This window comes from Heptranchias perlo, chromosome 3, assembly GCF_035084215.1.
Source record: "Heptranchias perlo isolate sHepPer1 chromosome 3, sHepPer1.hap1, whole genome shotgun sequence".
Taxonomy (NCBI): domain Eukaryota; kingdom Metazoa; phylum Chordata; class Chondrichthyes; order Hexanchiformes; family Hexanchidae; genus Heptranchias; species Heptranchias perlo.
Genome location: NC_090327.1, coordinates 95,818,667 through 95,834,929, shown reverse-complemented (window position 1 = coordinate 95,834,929; position 16,263 = coordinate 95,818,667). Strand labels below are relative to the sequence as shown.

General features: G+C 45.1%; 1 protein-coding gene across 3 annotated transcripts in view; it reads left to right on the top strand.

Moving 5' to 3' along the window:
• Nucleotides 1-16,263, top strand: part of LOC137317881 (collagen alpha-1(XV) chain-like) — a 278,899-nt gene that overhangs the window by 227,377 nt on the left and 35,259 nt on the right. For 2 of the 3 annotated variants that reach the window (XM_067980899.1, XM_067980893.1), the window contains 3 exons: nucleotides 10,970-11,038; nucleotides 11,186-11,227; nucleotides 12,809-12,851. In XM_067980899.1, coding sequence (XP_067837000.1) covers nucleotides 10,970-11,038; nucleotides 11,186-11,227; nucleotides 12,809-12,851 — 154 coding nt within the window. The remainder of the gene's footprint in view (nucleotides 1-10,969; nucleotides 11,039-11,185; nucleotides 11,228-12,808; nucleotides 12,852-16,263) is intronic. The other variant, XM_067980902.1, reaches the window with a different exon arrangement.

The window sequence follows — 16,263 nt, the reverse complement described above, 5'->3', positions numbered from 1 at the left end:
AATTGAAGGCGAATTATTGATCTGGTTAGGAGGTTGGTTAGGTGGTAGAAGACAGAGAGTAGGGATAATGAGTATGTACTCAAATTGGAAGGAAGTGACTAGTGGTCCCACAAGGATCTGTGCTGGGGCCTCAACTATTTGCTATATTTATTAATGACTTAAATAATACAATAGAGAACCATATATCCAAGTTTGCCAATGACACAAAGATTGGTGGCATAGTAAGTAGTGTAGACGGGAACATAAAATTACAGAGACATTGATAGATAAAGTGAGTGGGCAAAACTATGGCACATGGATTTCAACACAGGTAAGTGTGAGGTCATCCATTTTGGACCAAAAAAGGATAGATACGAGTATTTTTTAAATGGTGAAAAGCTAGGGACAGTGGAGGTCCAAAGAGATTTAGGGGTCATGTACACAGATCACTCAAATGTAGTAGTCAGGTACAAAAAATAATCAAAAATGCTGATGGAATGTTGGCCTTTAATACTAGAGGGCTAGAATATAAAGGTGAGGAAGTTTTGCTACAGCTATACAAAGCCTTGATTAGACCACATCTGGAATACTGCATACAGTTCTGGGCACCACACCTTAGAAAGGATATTTTGGCCTTGGAAGGAGTGCAGCCCAGATTCACCAGAATGTTACCAGGGCTCCAAAGGTTCAATGATGAGGACGAGGCTTGTATTCCCTGGAATATAGAAGGTTAAATGGTGATTCGATTCAGGTGTTCAGGATTTTGAAAGGAATTGATAGGGTGGATAGAGAGAAACTTTTTCCACTGGTGGGGGAATTTAGGCCAAGGGGACATAACCTTAAAATCAGAGCCAGGTCATTCAGGAGAGAAGTTAGGAAACACTTCTTCACACAAAGGATGGTAGAAGTGTGGGACTCTTGCCCACAAAAAGCAGTAGATGCTCGCTGAAATAATTATTTTAAGTCTGAGATTGATAGATTTTTGTTAGCCAAGGGTATTAAGCGAAATGGAGCCAAGTTCAGTGGATGGAGTTAGGATACAGATCAGCCATGATCTCAATGAATGGTGGAATAGGCTTGAGAGGCTGAATGGCCTACTCCTGTTCCTTTGTTCCTATATCCAAGGAGGTAGTTCTAATGCCTCTCTCTCCATCACAACCTTTCTGTACTTTCTCCTTTAGCCAACACTACTAGTGTCACTGGCCCTTTAAAACATCCTGTTTTGTTCCTCTCAAGTTATAAAGATGCTGTCTTAAATGTATTCCTTCCTTTCCACATAATCACTGTGTTGAAATCAAGACTTGTCACACTATTTTCTAAACAAATTCCTTCATTCCGCCAACCACAATACTGCAGAACTCCTCATCTTGCTAAATCTTTCCTTTGTCATGCAGTCTTCCTGATTTATCTCATCCCATTCCTTCTAACCCTGTTGTTGTCCTTCACCATCGGTTTCTCAATTGAAAAAATTATCTTTAAGTAAAAATTCAGACAAACCGAAGGGTCCACCCTCCAGTTTATATTGGAAATTCAGACTAACTGAAAGGTCCTTATGTTGGAATTATCTATTAATCTTTATAGAATTGTGTGGGCAATTAGATTTTTGCAGAGAAAAGATTTATAACATTTATAATTTAGTTTAATGCTATTGTGATTGGTTTTGCTGACTATGAATATAGCTCTTGTTGGTTTAAAATGTGTAGTAATACTTTTATTGGTTTACTTTGTGTCCTGTAGTAATACTGGTTTGTTGGTTTACTGTATATCCTGTAGTAACACCGTGTGTTGGTTTACTGTGTGTCCTGTAATAATACTGTTTGTTGGCTTACTGTGTGTCACATTGTGATACTGTTTGTTGGTTTACTATGTGTCCTGTAGTAATACTGTTTGTTGGTTTACTGTGTGTTCTGTAGTAATATTGTTTGTTGGTTTACTGTATATCCTGTAGTAATACTGTTTGTTGGTTTACTGTGTGTTCTGTAGTAATATTGTTTGTTGGTTTACTGTATATCCTGTAGTAATACTGTTTGTTGGTTTACTGTGTGTCTTGTAGCAATACAGTTTGTTGGTTTACTATGTGTCCTGTGGTAATACTATTTGTTGGTTTACTACGTGTCCTGTAGTAATACTGTTTGTTGGTTTATAATCTGTCCTGTAGTAATACTGTTTGTTAATTTACTGTTTATCCTGTAGTAGCACCGTGTGTTGGTTTACTATGTGTCCTGTAGTAATACTATTTGTTGGTTTACTATGTGTCCTGTAGTAATACTGTTTGTTGGTTTACTATGTGTCCTGTAGTAATACTGTTTGTTGGTTTACTATGTGTCCTATAGTAACACTGTGGGCTCTATTTTAGCACCCGCGATCGGGTGCGTTCCTGGCGGGGGGGCTATGAAAATCGGGGCTTCCCGGGGCGGGGCGGGAGCCCGGCTCCAACCCGCCCTATTTCCGGGTTCCCCACTGACGCGCTGACGTGCGCGCGCAGCCCCCACATGTGGGACTCCCGCCGGCAATTAAAGCCGGCGGGATGCCACTTAAGGTATTTATTTAGGTATTTCAGGTCGATTACAGACCTGATTAACGTGATATTTCAGGAGGATTGGGGTTTTACAAATAACTGGGACTGTTTCCCGTACTGGGGGAAACACTCCCAGTTCAAATGGACGTGTTGCAGCCATCAGCCTGTGGCAGCTGCAAAGGTCCATTTGACATGTGGGGGCTGCCGTAGCTCACTCATTGCAGGAGACCACTCTGTCACTTTGGACAAAGTTTGGCCTCCACCACCCTCCTCCTAACAACAAAATTCACCAACTTGCACACTTACCACGGTGTCCAGACACATGTACCTACCTTGCGGACCCCCTCAGATGTACATCTTCCGGATGGGGGCTGCCGTAGCTGCAGTCATGACCTCCTCGGAGGGCGAACAGCATCACCAGCCTCGCCGGCCACGCCGTCTACCTCTGACACGTGGAGCTCCACAACACAGTGCTGTGACACATCCACCTGCACAGCAGGAGGGAGGGCAACGGCAGAGAGAGATGCGTCGCAGAGGGCACTACCCTCGCCACAGGGTCCACAGACAGAGGCTCAGCTTCCTGGACCTCTCTGAGCAGCAGTGCACACGGAGGCTCAGAGTCACTCGACATGTAGTCGTGGACATCTGCAGCCTCCTTCACCCCGAGCTGCTCCCGGCTGGCCCGAGCACCATCTTCTTACCTGTCGCTGTCAAAGTCACCACTGCCCTCAACAACTTCTCCTCCGCATCCCTCCAGGGTGTCACCGGGGACATCGCCGACGTCTCTCAGTCGTCTGCACAGAAGAGCCCTGCAAATACACCTACACCCACTCTGCAGTGACACAATGGGTGGCATCAGTTGTGGGTCTTCATAGTGATCCTCAGGAAAGGGCATTATTGCACAAACCAGACAAGATTCGCAAAGACGTGACAGTATTGGTGCCAATATAATATGTAATGTGAGTTGCTCAGAAATTAAATAGAAGTAAAAACCATGACAAACCCTCAAACACCCTTGTGCATCCCCTTCATGCTCACGACACGTTTGCCTTACGCTTCCTACTACACAGATGTGATGCATGCCCTGTGGCTGCAGCACAGGTAGTGGCAGGTTGAGTGAGGCTGACCGTGAAAGAGATGCATGAAAGGGTGAGTATGAGATAGAGCCATGAGATTGTATGAGGATTGGGTTGAGTGGTAGTGGCGGGATGAGTACTGGCGAGGTGAGTAGGTGCAGGTAAGATGAGGATGAGCTTTGAGTGGATGTCAGGGGTGATGTGACAGAGTGGTGTTGGCAGTGCAGAAGGAGATGTGGGGTGGGGGCAGTGATGTGGCAGACGGAGTGTAGGGGAATGAGTAAGTGTACTCACTTTGGCTGACCTACTTAGGTCATTGCAGCACCTCCTGCACTGTATGCAGGTGGGCGATATGTTGGTGGTGCAGGTGACCTCCTCTGCCACCTCGAGCCAGGCCTTCTTGGTGGCAGAGGCAGGCCGCTTCCTCCTGCCCGCCGGGGGAGGATCTCTGTCCTCCCCCTCCTCCTCACCCCATCCAATGATACCTGGAGTGAGGCATCATTAAACCTGGGAGCAGCCTTCCCCCTGGGCTGCTCCATGCTGTAATTTTTCCTATTTCTTGCAGCCTCAGTCAGTGGAGGACTGCCCCTTTAAATAGAGCTCCTCCAGCTGACAGACCTTACTGCGCATGCACAGCCCGCCCACCGCGCAGCTCAGCAGCGGGAAACCCGGAACAAGAGGCACGTGGATCCAATCAGCTTGCGATTGCGCGCGAGGCAGACTGATTTCACCGGGCGCGTTACCCGCCGCCATGTAATATGGGCCCTGTGTGTTGGTTTGCTATGTGTCCTGTAGTAATACTATTTGTTGGTTTACTGTATATCCTGTAGTAACACTGTGTGTTGATTTACTATGTGTCCTTTGGTAATACTGTGTATTGGTTTACTGTGTTTCTGTAATAATACTGTTCGTTGGTTTGCTATGTGTCCTGTAGTAATACTGTTTGTTGGTTTACTCTGTGTTCTGTAGGAATACTGTTTGGTGCTTTATTGTATATCCTGCAGTAACACTGTGTGCTGGTTTACTATGTGTCCTGTAGTAATACTGTGTGTTGGTTTACTATGTGTTCTGTAGGAATACTGTTTGGTGCTTTATTGTATATCCTGCAGTAACACTGTGTGCTGGTTTACTATGTGTCCTGTAGTAATACTGTGTGTTGGTTTACTGTGTGTTCTGTAATAATACTGTTCGTTGGTTGACTATGTGTCCTGTAGTAATACTGTTTGTTGGTTTACTATGTGTCCTGTAGTAATACTATTTGTTGGTTTACTGTATATCCTGTAGTAACACTGTGTGTTGATTTACTATGTGTCCTTTGGTAATACTGTGTATTGGTTTACTGTGTTTCTGTGATAATACTGTTCGTTGGTTTGCTATGTGTCCTTTAGTAATACTGTTTGTTGGTTTACAATGTGTCCTGTTGTAATACTGTTTGTTGGTTTACAATGTGTTCTGTAGTAATACTGTTTGGTGCTTTATTGTATATCCTGCAGTAACACTGTGTGCTGGTTTACTATGTGTCCTGTAGTAATACTGTTTGTTGGTTTACTATGTGTTCTGCAGTAATACTGTTTGTTGGTTTACCATGTGTCCTGTAGTAACACTGTTGGTTTACTCTGTGTCCTGTAGTAATAATGTTTGTTGGTTTACCATGTGTCCTGTAGTAACACTTTTTTTTTTATTCGTTCACGGGATGTGGGCGTCGCTGGCAAGACCGGCATTTATTGCCCATCCCTAATTGCCCTTGAGAAGGTGGTGGTGAGCCGCCTTCTTGAACCGCTGCAGTCCGTGTGGTGACGGTTCTCCCACAGTGCTGTTAGGAAGGGAGTTCCAGGATTTTGACCCAGCAACAATGAAGGAACGGCGATATATTTCCAAGTCGGGATGGTGTGTGACTTGGAGGCGAACGTGCAGGTGGTGTTGTTCCCATGCGCCTGCTGCTCTTGTCCTTCTAGGTGGTAGAGGTCGCGGGTTTGGGAGGTGCTGTCGAAGAAGCCTTGGTGAGTTGCTGCAGTGCATCCTGTGGATGGTACACACTGCAGCCACAGTGCGCCGGTGGTGAAGGGAGTGAATGTTTAGGGTGGTGGATGGGGTGCCAATCAAGCGGGCTGCTTTATCTTGGATGGTGTCGAGCTTCTTGAGTGTTGTTGGAGCTGCACTCATCCAGGCAAGTGGAGAGTATTCCATCACACTCCTGACTTGTGCCTTGTAGATGGTGGAAAGGCTTTGGGGAGTCAGGAGGTGAGTCACTCGCCGCAGAATACCCAGCCTCTGACCTGCTCTCGTAGCCACAGTATTTATATGGCTGGTCCAGTTAAGTTTCTGGTCAATGGTGACCCCCAGGATGTTGATGGTGGGGGATTCGGCGATGGTAATGCCGTTGAATGTCAAGGGGAGGTGGTTAGACTCTCTCTTGTTGGAGATGGTCATTGCCTGGCACTTATCTGGCGCGAATGTTACTTGCCACTTATCAGCCCAAGCCTGGATGTTGTCTAGGTCTTGCTGCATGCGGGCTCGGACTGCTTCATTATCTGAGGGGTTGCGAATGGAACTGAACACTGTGCAGTCATCAGCGAACATCCCCATTTCTGACCTTATGATGGAGGGAAGGTCATTGATGAAGCAGCTGAAGATGGTTGGGCCTAGGACACTGCCCTGAGGAATTCCTGAAGCAATGCCCTGGGGCTGAGATGCTTGGCCTCCAACAACCACTACCATCTTCCTTTGTGCTAGGTATGACTCCAGCCACTGGAGAGTTTTCCCCCTGATTCCCATTGACTTCAATTTTACTAGGGCTCCTTGGTGCCACACTCGGTCAAATGCTGCCTTGATGTCAAGGGCAGTCACTCTCACCTCACCTCTGGAATTCAGCTCTTTTGTCCATGTTTGGACCAAGGCTGTAATGAGGTCTGGAGCCGAGTGGTCCTGGCGGAACCCAAACTGAGCATCGGTGAGCAGGTTATTGGTGAGTAAGTGCCGCTTGATAGCACTGTCGACGACACCTTCCATCACATTGCTGATGATTGAGAGTAGACTGATGGGGCGGTAATTGGCCGGATTGGATTTGTCCTGCTTTTTGTGGACAGGACATACTCTGGGCAATTTTCCACATTGTCGGGTGGATGCCACTGTTGTAGCTGTACTGGAACAGCTTGGCTAGAGGCGCAGCTAGTTCTGGAGCACAAGTCTTCAGCACTACAGCTGGGATGTTGTCGGGGCCCATAGCCTTTGCTGTATCCAGTGCACTCAGCCGTTTCTTGATATCACGTGGAGTGAATCGAATTGGCCGAAGACTGGCTTCCATGATGGTGGGGATTTCGGGAGGAGGCTGAGATGGATCATCCACTCGGCACTTCTGGCTGAAGATGGTTGCAAACGCTTCAGCCTTGTCTTTTGCACTCACGTGCTGGACTCCGCCATCATTGAGAATGGGGATGTTTGCAGAGCCTCCATCCTCCCGTTAGTTGTTTAATTGTCCACCACCATTCACGACTGGATGTGGCAGGACTTTGATCTGATCCGTTGGTTGTGGAATCGCTTAGCTCTGTCTATAGCATGTTGCTTCCGCTGTTTAGCATGCATGTAGTCCTGAGTTGTAGCTTCACCAGGTTGGCACCTCATTTTTCGGTACGCCTGGTGCTGCCCCTGGCATGCTCTTCTACACTCCTCATTGAACCAGGGTTGATCCCCTGGCTTGTTGGTAATGGTAGAGTGAGGAATATGCCGGGCCATGAGGTTACAGATTGTGCTGGAATACAATTCTGCTGCTGCTGATGGCCCACAGCGCCTCATGGATGCCCAGTTTTGAGCTGCTAAATCTGTTCTGAATCTATCCCATTTAGCACGGTGGTAGTGCCACACAACACGTTGGATGGTGTCCTCAGTGCGAAGACGGGATTTCATCTCCACGAGGACTGTGCGGTGGTCACTCCTACCAATACTGTCATGGACAGATGCATTTGCGACAGGTAGATTGGTGAGGACAAGGTCAAGTAAGTTTTTCCCTCGTGTTGGTTCGCTCACCACCTGCCGCAGGCCAAGTCTAGCAGCTATGTCCTTCAGGACTCGGCCAGTCGTGGTGCTATCGAGCCACTCTTGGTGATGGACATTGAAGTCCCCCACCCAGAGTACATTTTGTGCCCTTGCTACCCTCAGTGCTTCCTCCAAGTGGTGTTCAACATGGAGGAGGACTGATTCATCAGCTGAGGGAGGACGGTAGGTGGTAATCAGCAGGAGGTTTCCTTGCCCATGTTTGACCTGATGCCATGAGATCCAGAGTCAATGTTGAAGGCTCCCAGGGCCACTCCCTCCTAGACTGTATATCACTGTACCGCCACCTCTGGTGGGTCTGTCCTGCCGGTGGGACAGGACATACCCAGGGATGGTGATGGAAGAGTCTGGGACGTTGGCTGAAAGATATGATTCTGTGAGTATGGCAGGCTGTTGCTTGACTAGTCTGTGGGACAGCTCTCCCAATTTTGGCACAAGTCCCCAGATGTTAGTAAGGAGGACCTTGCAGGGTCGATCTGGGCTTGGTGTTTTGCCGTTGTCGTGTCCGGTGCCTCGTGGTCCGTCCGGTTTTATTCTTATTATGACTTTTCGTAGCGAGATTTTACAACTGAGTGGCTTGCTAGGCCATTTCAGAGGGTAATTAAGAATCAACCACATTGCTGTGGGTCTGGAGTCACATGTAGGCCAGACCAGGTAAGGGCAGCAGACTTCCTTCCCTAAAGGACATTAGTGAACCAGATGGGTTTTTACGACAATCCGGTAGTTTCATGGCCATCATTACTGATACTAGTATTTTAATTCCAGATTTTTATTTAATCAATTAATTGAATTTAAATTCGCCAGCTACCGTGGCAGGAATTGAACTCATGACTCTGGATTTTAGTCCAGGCCTCTGGATTACTAGCCCAGTAACATAACCACTATGCTACCGTACCCGTTGGTTTACTATGTGTCCTGTAGTAATAATGTTTGTTGGTTTGCTATGTGTCCTGTAGTTACACTGTTTGTTGGTTTACTATCTGTCCTGTAGTAACACTGTTGGTTTACTATGTGTCCTGTAGTAATAATGTTTGTTGGTTTACTATGTGTCCTGTAGTAACACTGTTGGTTTACTATGTGTCCTGTAGTAACACTGTTGGTTTACTATGTGTCCTGTCGTAATACCATTTGTTGGTTTACTATGTGTCCTGTAGTAATACTGTTTGTTGGTTTACTATGTGTCCACTAGTAATACTGTTTGTTGATTTACTATGTGTCCTGTAGTAATTCTGTTTGTTGATTTACTATGTGTCCTGTAATAACACTGGTTGTTGGTTTGCTATGTGTCCTGTAGTAACATTGTTTGTTGGTTTACTATGTGTCCTGTAGTAACACTATTGGTTTACCACCAACTACAAGGCACAAGTCAGGAGTGTGATGGAATACTCTCCACTTGCCTGGATGAGTGCAGCTCCAACAACACTCAAGAATCTCGACACCATCCAGGACAAAGCAGCCCGCTTGATTGGCACCCCATCCACCACCCTAAACATTCACTCCCTTCACCACCGGCGCACTGTGGCTGCAGTGTGCACCATCCACAGGATGCACTGCAGCAACTCGCCAAGGCTTCTTCGACAGCACCTCCCAAACCCGCGACCTCTACCACCTAGAAGGACAAGGGCAGCAGGCGCATGGGAACAACACCACCTGCACGTTCCCCTCCAAGTCACACACCGTCCCGACTTGGAAATATATCGCCGTTCCTTCATTGTCGCTGGGTCAAAATCCTGGAACTCCCTTCCTAACAGCACTGTGGGAGAACCGTCACCACACGGACTGCAGCGGTTCAAGAAGGCGGCTCACCACCACCTTCTCGAGGGCAATTAGGGATGGGCAATAAATGCCGGCCTTGCCAGCGACGCCCACATCCCGTGAACGAATAAAAGAAAAAAAACTATGTGTCCTGTAGTAACACTGTTGGTTTACTATGTGTCCTGTAGTAATAATGTTTGTTGGTTTACTATGTGTCCTGTAGTAACACTATTGGTTTACTATGTGTCCTGTAGTAATACTGTTGGTTTACTATGTGTCCTGTAGTAACACTGTTTGTTGGTTTACTATGTGCCCTGTAGTAACACTAGTGGTTTACTATGTGTCCTGTAGTAATAATGTTTGTTGGTTTACTATGTGTCCTGTAATAACACTGTTGGTTTACTATGTGTCCTGTAGTAATACCGTTTGTTGGTTTACTATGTGTCCTGTAGTAATACTGTTTGTTGGTTTACTATGTGTTCACTAGTAATACTGTTTGTTGATTTACTATGTGTCCTGTAGTAATTCTGTTTGTTGATTTACTATGTGTCCTGTAGTAACACTGGTTGTTGGTTTGCTATGTGTCCTGTAGTAACATTGTTTGTTGGTTTACTATGTGTCCTGTAGTAATAATGTTTGTTGGTTTACTGTGTGTCCTGTAGTAATACTGTTGGTTTACTATGTGTCCTGTAGTAACACTGTTGGTTTACTATGTGTCCTGTAGTAATAATGTTTGTTGGTTTACTATCTGTCCTGTAGTAACACTGTTGGTTTACTATGTGTCCTGTAGTAATACTGTTTGTTGGTTTACTATGTGTCCTGTAGTAACAATGTTGGTTTACTATGTGTCCTGTAGTAACACTGTTGGTTTACTATGTGTCCTTTAGTAATAATGTTTGTTGGTTTACTATGTGTCCTGTAGTAACACTGTTGGTTTACTATGTGTCCTGTAGTAATAATGTTTGTTGGTTTACTATGTGTCCTGTAGTAACACTGTTGGTTTGCTATGTGTCCTGTAGTAATAATGTATTTTGGTTTACTATGTGTCCTGTCGTAACACTGTTGATTTACTATGTGTCCTGTAGTAACACTGTTGGTTTACTATGTGTCCTGTAGTAATAATGTTTGTTGGTTTACTATGTGTCCTGTAGTAACACTGTTTGTTGGTTTACTGTGTGTCCTGTAGTAATAATGTTTGTTGGTTTACTATGTGTCCTGTAGTAACATTGTTTGTTGGTTTACTATGTGTCCTGTAGTAACATTGTTTGTTGGTTTACTATGTGTCCTGTAGTAATAATGTTTGTTGGTTTACTATGTGTCCTGCAGTAACACTGTTGGTTTACTATGTGTCCTGTAGTAACATTGTTTGTTGGTTTACTATGTGTCCTGCAGTAACACTGTTGGTTTACTATGTGTCTTGTAGTAATACTGTTTGTTGGTTTTATCAATAATTGGATTTCATTCAATGCCGTCTTTGTGTTCTATGATTTTGAGACTGTGCCAAGAAATCAGGGGGGAAAACCACACTGATCAGAAAGCTCACAAAACAGAAAGGATAACTGAAAAATAAAAGATCCATGTCTATATTTAGGGCCCTGCTGGATTACCAGGACCTCCGGGACCTCCAGGACCTCCTGGTCGAGTCGTCAATATAAAAGGAGTAAGTTATTTGTATGCATTATATATTGCTCATCGTTCTTTTAACTGCTCTTTGCCTTCGTAGTCTTTTACTTTTTTTATCATCTATATGTGTTTTGTTATGTACTTGTTTTTACTTACCAATTCATTTTCCTCCAACTTTGAATAGACAGTTTTTCCAGTTCCTCCCAGACCTCACTGCAAAATGCCCGTAAGTTTAATAACAAACGATCTGATCACACATTGTAATTTAAAGCTGGCACTTAAGATCCCATTTGACAAATGGAAACCCAACAGGTTGAAAACTCACCCATAATCTTGTGCTTTCTTCTCTATTTGATATCACTACCTTAAAGCCTCTGTCTTTCTGCTTGTGCTTGTCTTGAATGCTATGACTTACACCTAACGCTTCGAAAGTAAGTATTTTTTTCTCATTAATAATTATGTCAAGTCTTAAATAAGTAATTGCAGTGGGCTGACCTCACACTTGATGCCTTGTGCCTTAACACAATAATGAAGAGTTGAACACCCATGGGTAATTTTACTGTCTTGTGAGGCTGGTAGCACAGTCTTGTAAAATAGGCCCTCGGGAGATAGTGATCTGGCTGGAGTGCCTTATGTTTCTTAGTACAGATTAGCGGGTTCTGCATGTATTGCATTGCCATTTATATTACATATATATTAATCTATTGTATGATGTTCTTTTTTTTTTGACTTAACAAACCAAAAAGAGCTGTTGCATAACAGAGTTTAATGTAACCTTTTGTCTCACAAACTCTTGTAGGTCCAATGACTTGGTTGGCAGCATTGTGAGCTTCGCAAGGCTAGCTCACCGATGATGCTTGCTTCCTTTTGAAAGAGGCTCATGTCTGTTTCACTCATTCATAGAATCTCACAGCAGAGAAGGAGACCATTCGGCCCATTGTGCATGTGCCGGCTCTTTGAAAGAGCTATCCAATTAGTCCCACTCCCCCCGCTCTTTCCCCACACACTTGCAATTTTTTCCTTTTCCCAGTAGAGTCAAACAAAGGGTCTTTTGAGATCACCCATAATCCCAGTGATGTTGTTGTAACCAACAGACTCACTATCACAAAGTATTCACAATGTATTCGCTACAATCTTCCTGCTGATACAATTCAGCGTGAGAGACAGAACGGGAGCAATTTTCAGAGGCTCTACTTTATCAGAAATGTGAAAAACCTTGTCAATGGACCTTGAAAAAGAGCATGAAATTGGAAAAAAAATGTTTCTGGCATGATGCATGGCATTGGTAGGGTGATGTGATGAGTAAGAGTGCACACCATTGCTGTATGGTGACAGGAGCTGTATATTGTACACTTTGTGGTATATAGAAATATGTAGTACAGCAGAGTCTGGATAAACACATACTTGTTCTAAGAGTTCCCCAGTGTCTCCTACTACCCAGAAGTTCTCAATTAAGAAAAGCGTTTCTCGTTAAACTGTGTGTTTATCAAGATTCAACTGTATGACTCTTGTCAAAAAAAAACTGTACGAATCTTAATTTGCATACAAAAGGAATCTCTCCTTGTGTTTATGCTATTTATAAAATATTATTAAATCAGTTCTGAATTTAATCCAGGTTATTTTGTTAATACAGGGTTTAGATTCTTGGGAGCAAAAGAAGGTGTAATTAAACCTTATTAGTGATGTTTTTACTCTAACACTACAAAATGGAGACCCTAATTTTCTAAGTGTGTTTGTAAGCTGGCCCTGTGGTGTGATACAGTTTGTCCTCATTGGCATCTGTTCTCTTTCTCCCCCTTTCTATTAGGTAAATGGTCAATTAGGACAGCAAATGGTCTATAGCTTCCTGGGTAAGACATCTTATCACCTTTGTGCTCAACTTTGCAATTACTGCATGAAATTGACTTCTCATAAATGAAATGGATGTGGTTTCATTCACGGGAGAAAGAGCGTACTTGGTCCTCCCTCATTCATTCAACCTCTACATGAAAACGGACATACCATCCTCTAACAGGGCAGAAACACCAACAGATGCTGTCCCTTCAAGAATCTTGTCCATCTGATCAGGCGCTTTCCTCACCCATACAGCGCACAGAGTTTCAGCCTGAAGAGCCCTTTAGGTCTTGATCGTCTTTCATCAACAATACTCAACTCCATCCTGCTTCATCTTATACAGTCTCATTTGTCCCACCTACCCATTTGCTCTACTTTCATTCATGCCTATGGGCATACACTAAGATCAGGAAACCAATCATCATAAATACTGGCCGAGAGAAGTTGATTTGCAAACTTGCTCATTCTGAGCATTGCTTGAGCCCTTCAGATCCCATACAGGGGAGAGGATTGTTTTAACTGTTGGTCTGGATGTGGGATAGGAGAGTTGAGATGTAGAAAAGATTCCCTGGGAAGGTAGTTGTTTTGGGATCAATTAGCACCTTTTGATAGGGAACTGGATCAATATATGTTGAGAATGGTAATAACAGCACTGCTTAATTTTTTTAGGGTAGATCGGAGAGGACCATAGCCCCACTGATGTAAGAGATCAAAGGCCATGGTAGTTGGGGCAGATTGGGCGGAGTGGAATCAATAGGCTTTTGATGGATTGAGCTTCTGGATGGAGTGAGTTTAATAGACTCTGGATGGAGTGAGTTTAATAGACTCTGGATGGAGTGGGCTTAATAGACTCTGGATGGAGTGGGCTTAATAGACTCTGGATGGAGTGGGCTTAATAGACTCTGGATGGAGTGGGCTTAATAGACTCTGGATGGAGTGGGCTTAATAGACTCTGGATGGAGTGGGCTTAATAGACTCTGGATGGAGTGGGATTAATAGACTCTGGATGGAGTGGGATTAATAGACTCTGGATGGAGTGGGCTTAATAGACTCTGGATGGAGTGGGCTTAATAGACTTTGGATGGAGTGGGCTTCATAGACTCTGGATGGAGTGGGCTTAATAGACTTTGGATGGAGTGGGCTTCATAGACTCTGGATGGAGTGGTCTTAATAGACTCTGGATGGAGTGGGCTTAATAGACTTTGGATGGAGTGGGCTTCATAGACTCTGGATGGAGTGGGCTTAATAGACTTTGGATGGAGTGGGCTTCATAGACTCTGGATGGAGTGGGCTTAATAGACTCTGGATGGAGTGGGCTTAATAGACTCTGGATGGAGTGGGCTTAATAGACTCTGGATGGAGTGGGCTTAATAGACTCTGGATGGAGTGGGCTTAATAGACTCTGGATGGAGTGGGCTTCATAGACTCTGGATGGAGTGGGCTTAATAGACTTTGGATGGAGTGGGCTTAATAGACTCTGGATGGAGTGGGCTTAATAGACTTTGGATGGAGTGGGCTTAATAGACTCTGGATGGAGTGGGCTTAATAGACTCTGGATGGAGTGGGCTTAATAGACTCTGGATGGAGTGGGCTTCATAGACTCTGGATGGAGTGGGCTTCATAGACTCTGGATGGAGTGGGCTTCATAGACTCTGGATGGAGTGGGCTTAATAGACTCTGGATGGAGTGGGCTTAATAGACTCTGGATGGAGTGGGCTTAATAGACTCTGGATGGAGTGGGCTTAATAGACTTTGGATGGAGTGGGCTTAATAGATTTTGGATGGAGTGGGCTTAATAGACTCTGGATGGAGTGGGCTTCATAGACTTTGGATGGAGTGGGCTTCATAGACTCTGGATGGAGTGGGCTTAATAGACTCTGGATGGAGTGGGCTTAATAGATTCTGGATGGAGTGGGCTTAATAGACTCTGGATGGAGTGGGCTTCATAGACTTTGGATGGAGTGGGCTTCATAGACTCTGGATGGAGTGGGCTTAATAGACTCTGGATGGAGTGGGCTTAATAGATTCTGGATGGAGTGGGCTTAATAGACTCTGGATGGAGTGGGCTTCATAGACTCTGGATGGAGTGGGCTTAATAGACTTTGGATGGAGTGGGCTTCATAGACTTTGGATGGAGTGGGCTTAATAGACTCTGGATGGAGTGGGCTTCATAGACTCTGGATGGAGTGGGCTTAATAGACTCTGGATGGAGTGGGCTTAATAGACTCTGGATGGAGTGGGCTTAATAGACTCTGGATGGAGTGGGCTTAATAGACTCTGGATGGAGTGGGCTTAATAGACTCTGGATGGAGTGGGCTTAATAGACTCTGGATGGAGTGGGCTTAATAGACTCTGGATGGAGTGGGCTTAATAGACTCTGGATGGAGTGGGCTTCATAGACTCTGGATGGAGTGGGCTTCATAGACTCTGGATGGAGTGGGCTTAATAGACTCTGGATGGAGTGGGCTTAATAGACTCTGGATGGAGTGGGCTTCATAGACTCTGGATGGAGTGGGCTTCATAGACTCTGGATGGAGTGGGCTTCATAGACTCTGGATGGAGTGGGCTTAATAGACTCTGGATGGAGTGGGCTTCATAGACTCTGGATGGAGTGGGCTTAATAGACTCTGGATGGAGTGGGCTTAATAGACTCTGGATGGAGTGGGCTTCATAGACTCTGGATGGAGTGGGCTTAATAGACTCTGGATGGAGTGGGCTTCATAGACTCTGGATGGAGTGGGCTTCATAGACTCTGGATGGAGTGGGCTTCATAGACTCTGGATAAATTGGTCTTGATGGGCTCTGGATCTTACAGACTCAATGGGCTCTGGGTGTAGAAGGCTCGATGGACTCAGGATAGAGTCGGAGGAACGGGGAGTTTGAGGGGGGGAGTCTCTGGAGGAGGTTAAAGAGATAAAGAAGGATGAGACCATGAAAGGATCTAAACACGAGGATGAGTATTTTAAATTTGCGATGTTGGAAGACTGGGAGCCAGTGTAGATCAGTGAGGACGGGGTTATGGATGAGTGGGATTTGGTGCCAGGACACGGGCAGCAGAGTTTTGGATGAGCTGAAGTTTACGGAGGGTGGAGGATGGGAGGCCGGCCAGAAGAACATTGGAATAGTCGAGTCTGGAGGTGACAGTGGCATAGATGAGGGTTTCAGCAGCTGATGGGCTGAGGTAGGAGCAGAGGCGCGTGAAGTTCCGGAGGTGTAAGCCGGCAGCCTTTGTGGTGGAGAAGCTACGGAGTTGAAAGCTCAGATCGGGGTCAAGTAGGATGCCGAGTTTACAAATAGTCTGGTTCATCCTGAGACAATGGCCAGATGGGTCGGTGGGGAGGGGGAGGTGGTGAAGTTAGTGGAAAGGGGATTGAGTTTATGGTGGGTGCCCAAGATGATGGCTTTGGTCTTTCCAATGTTTAACTTGAA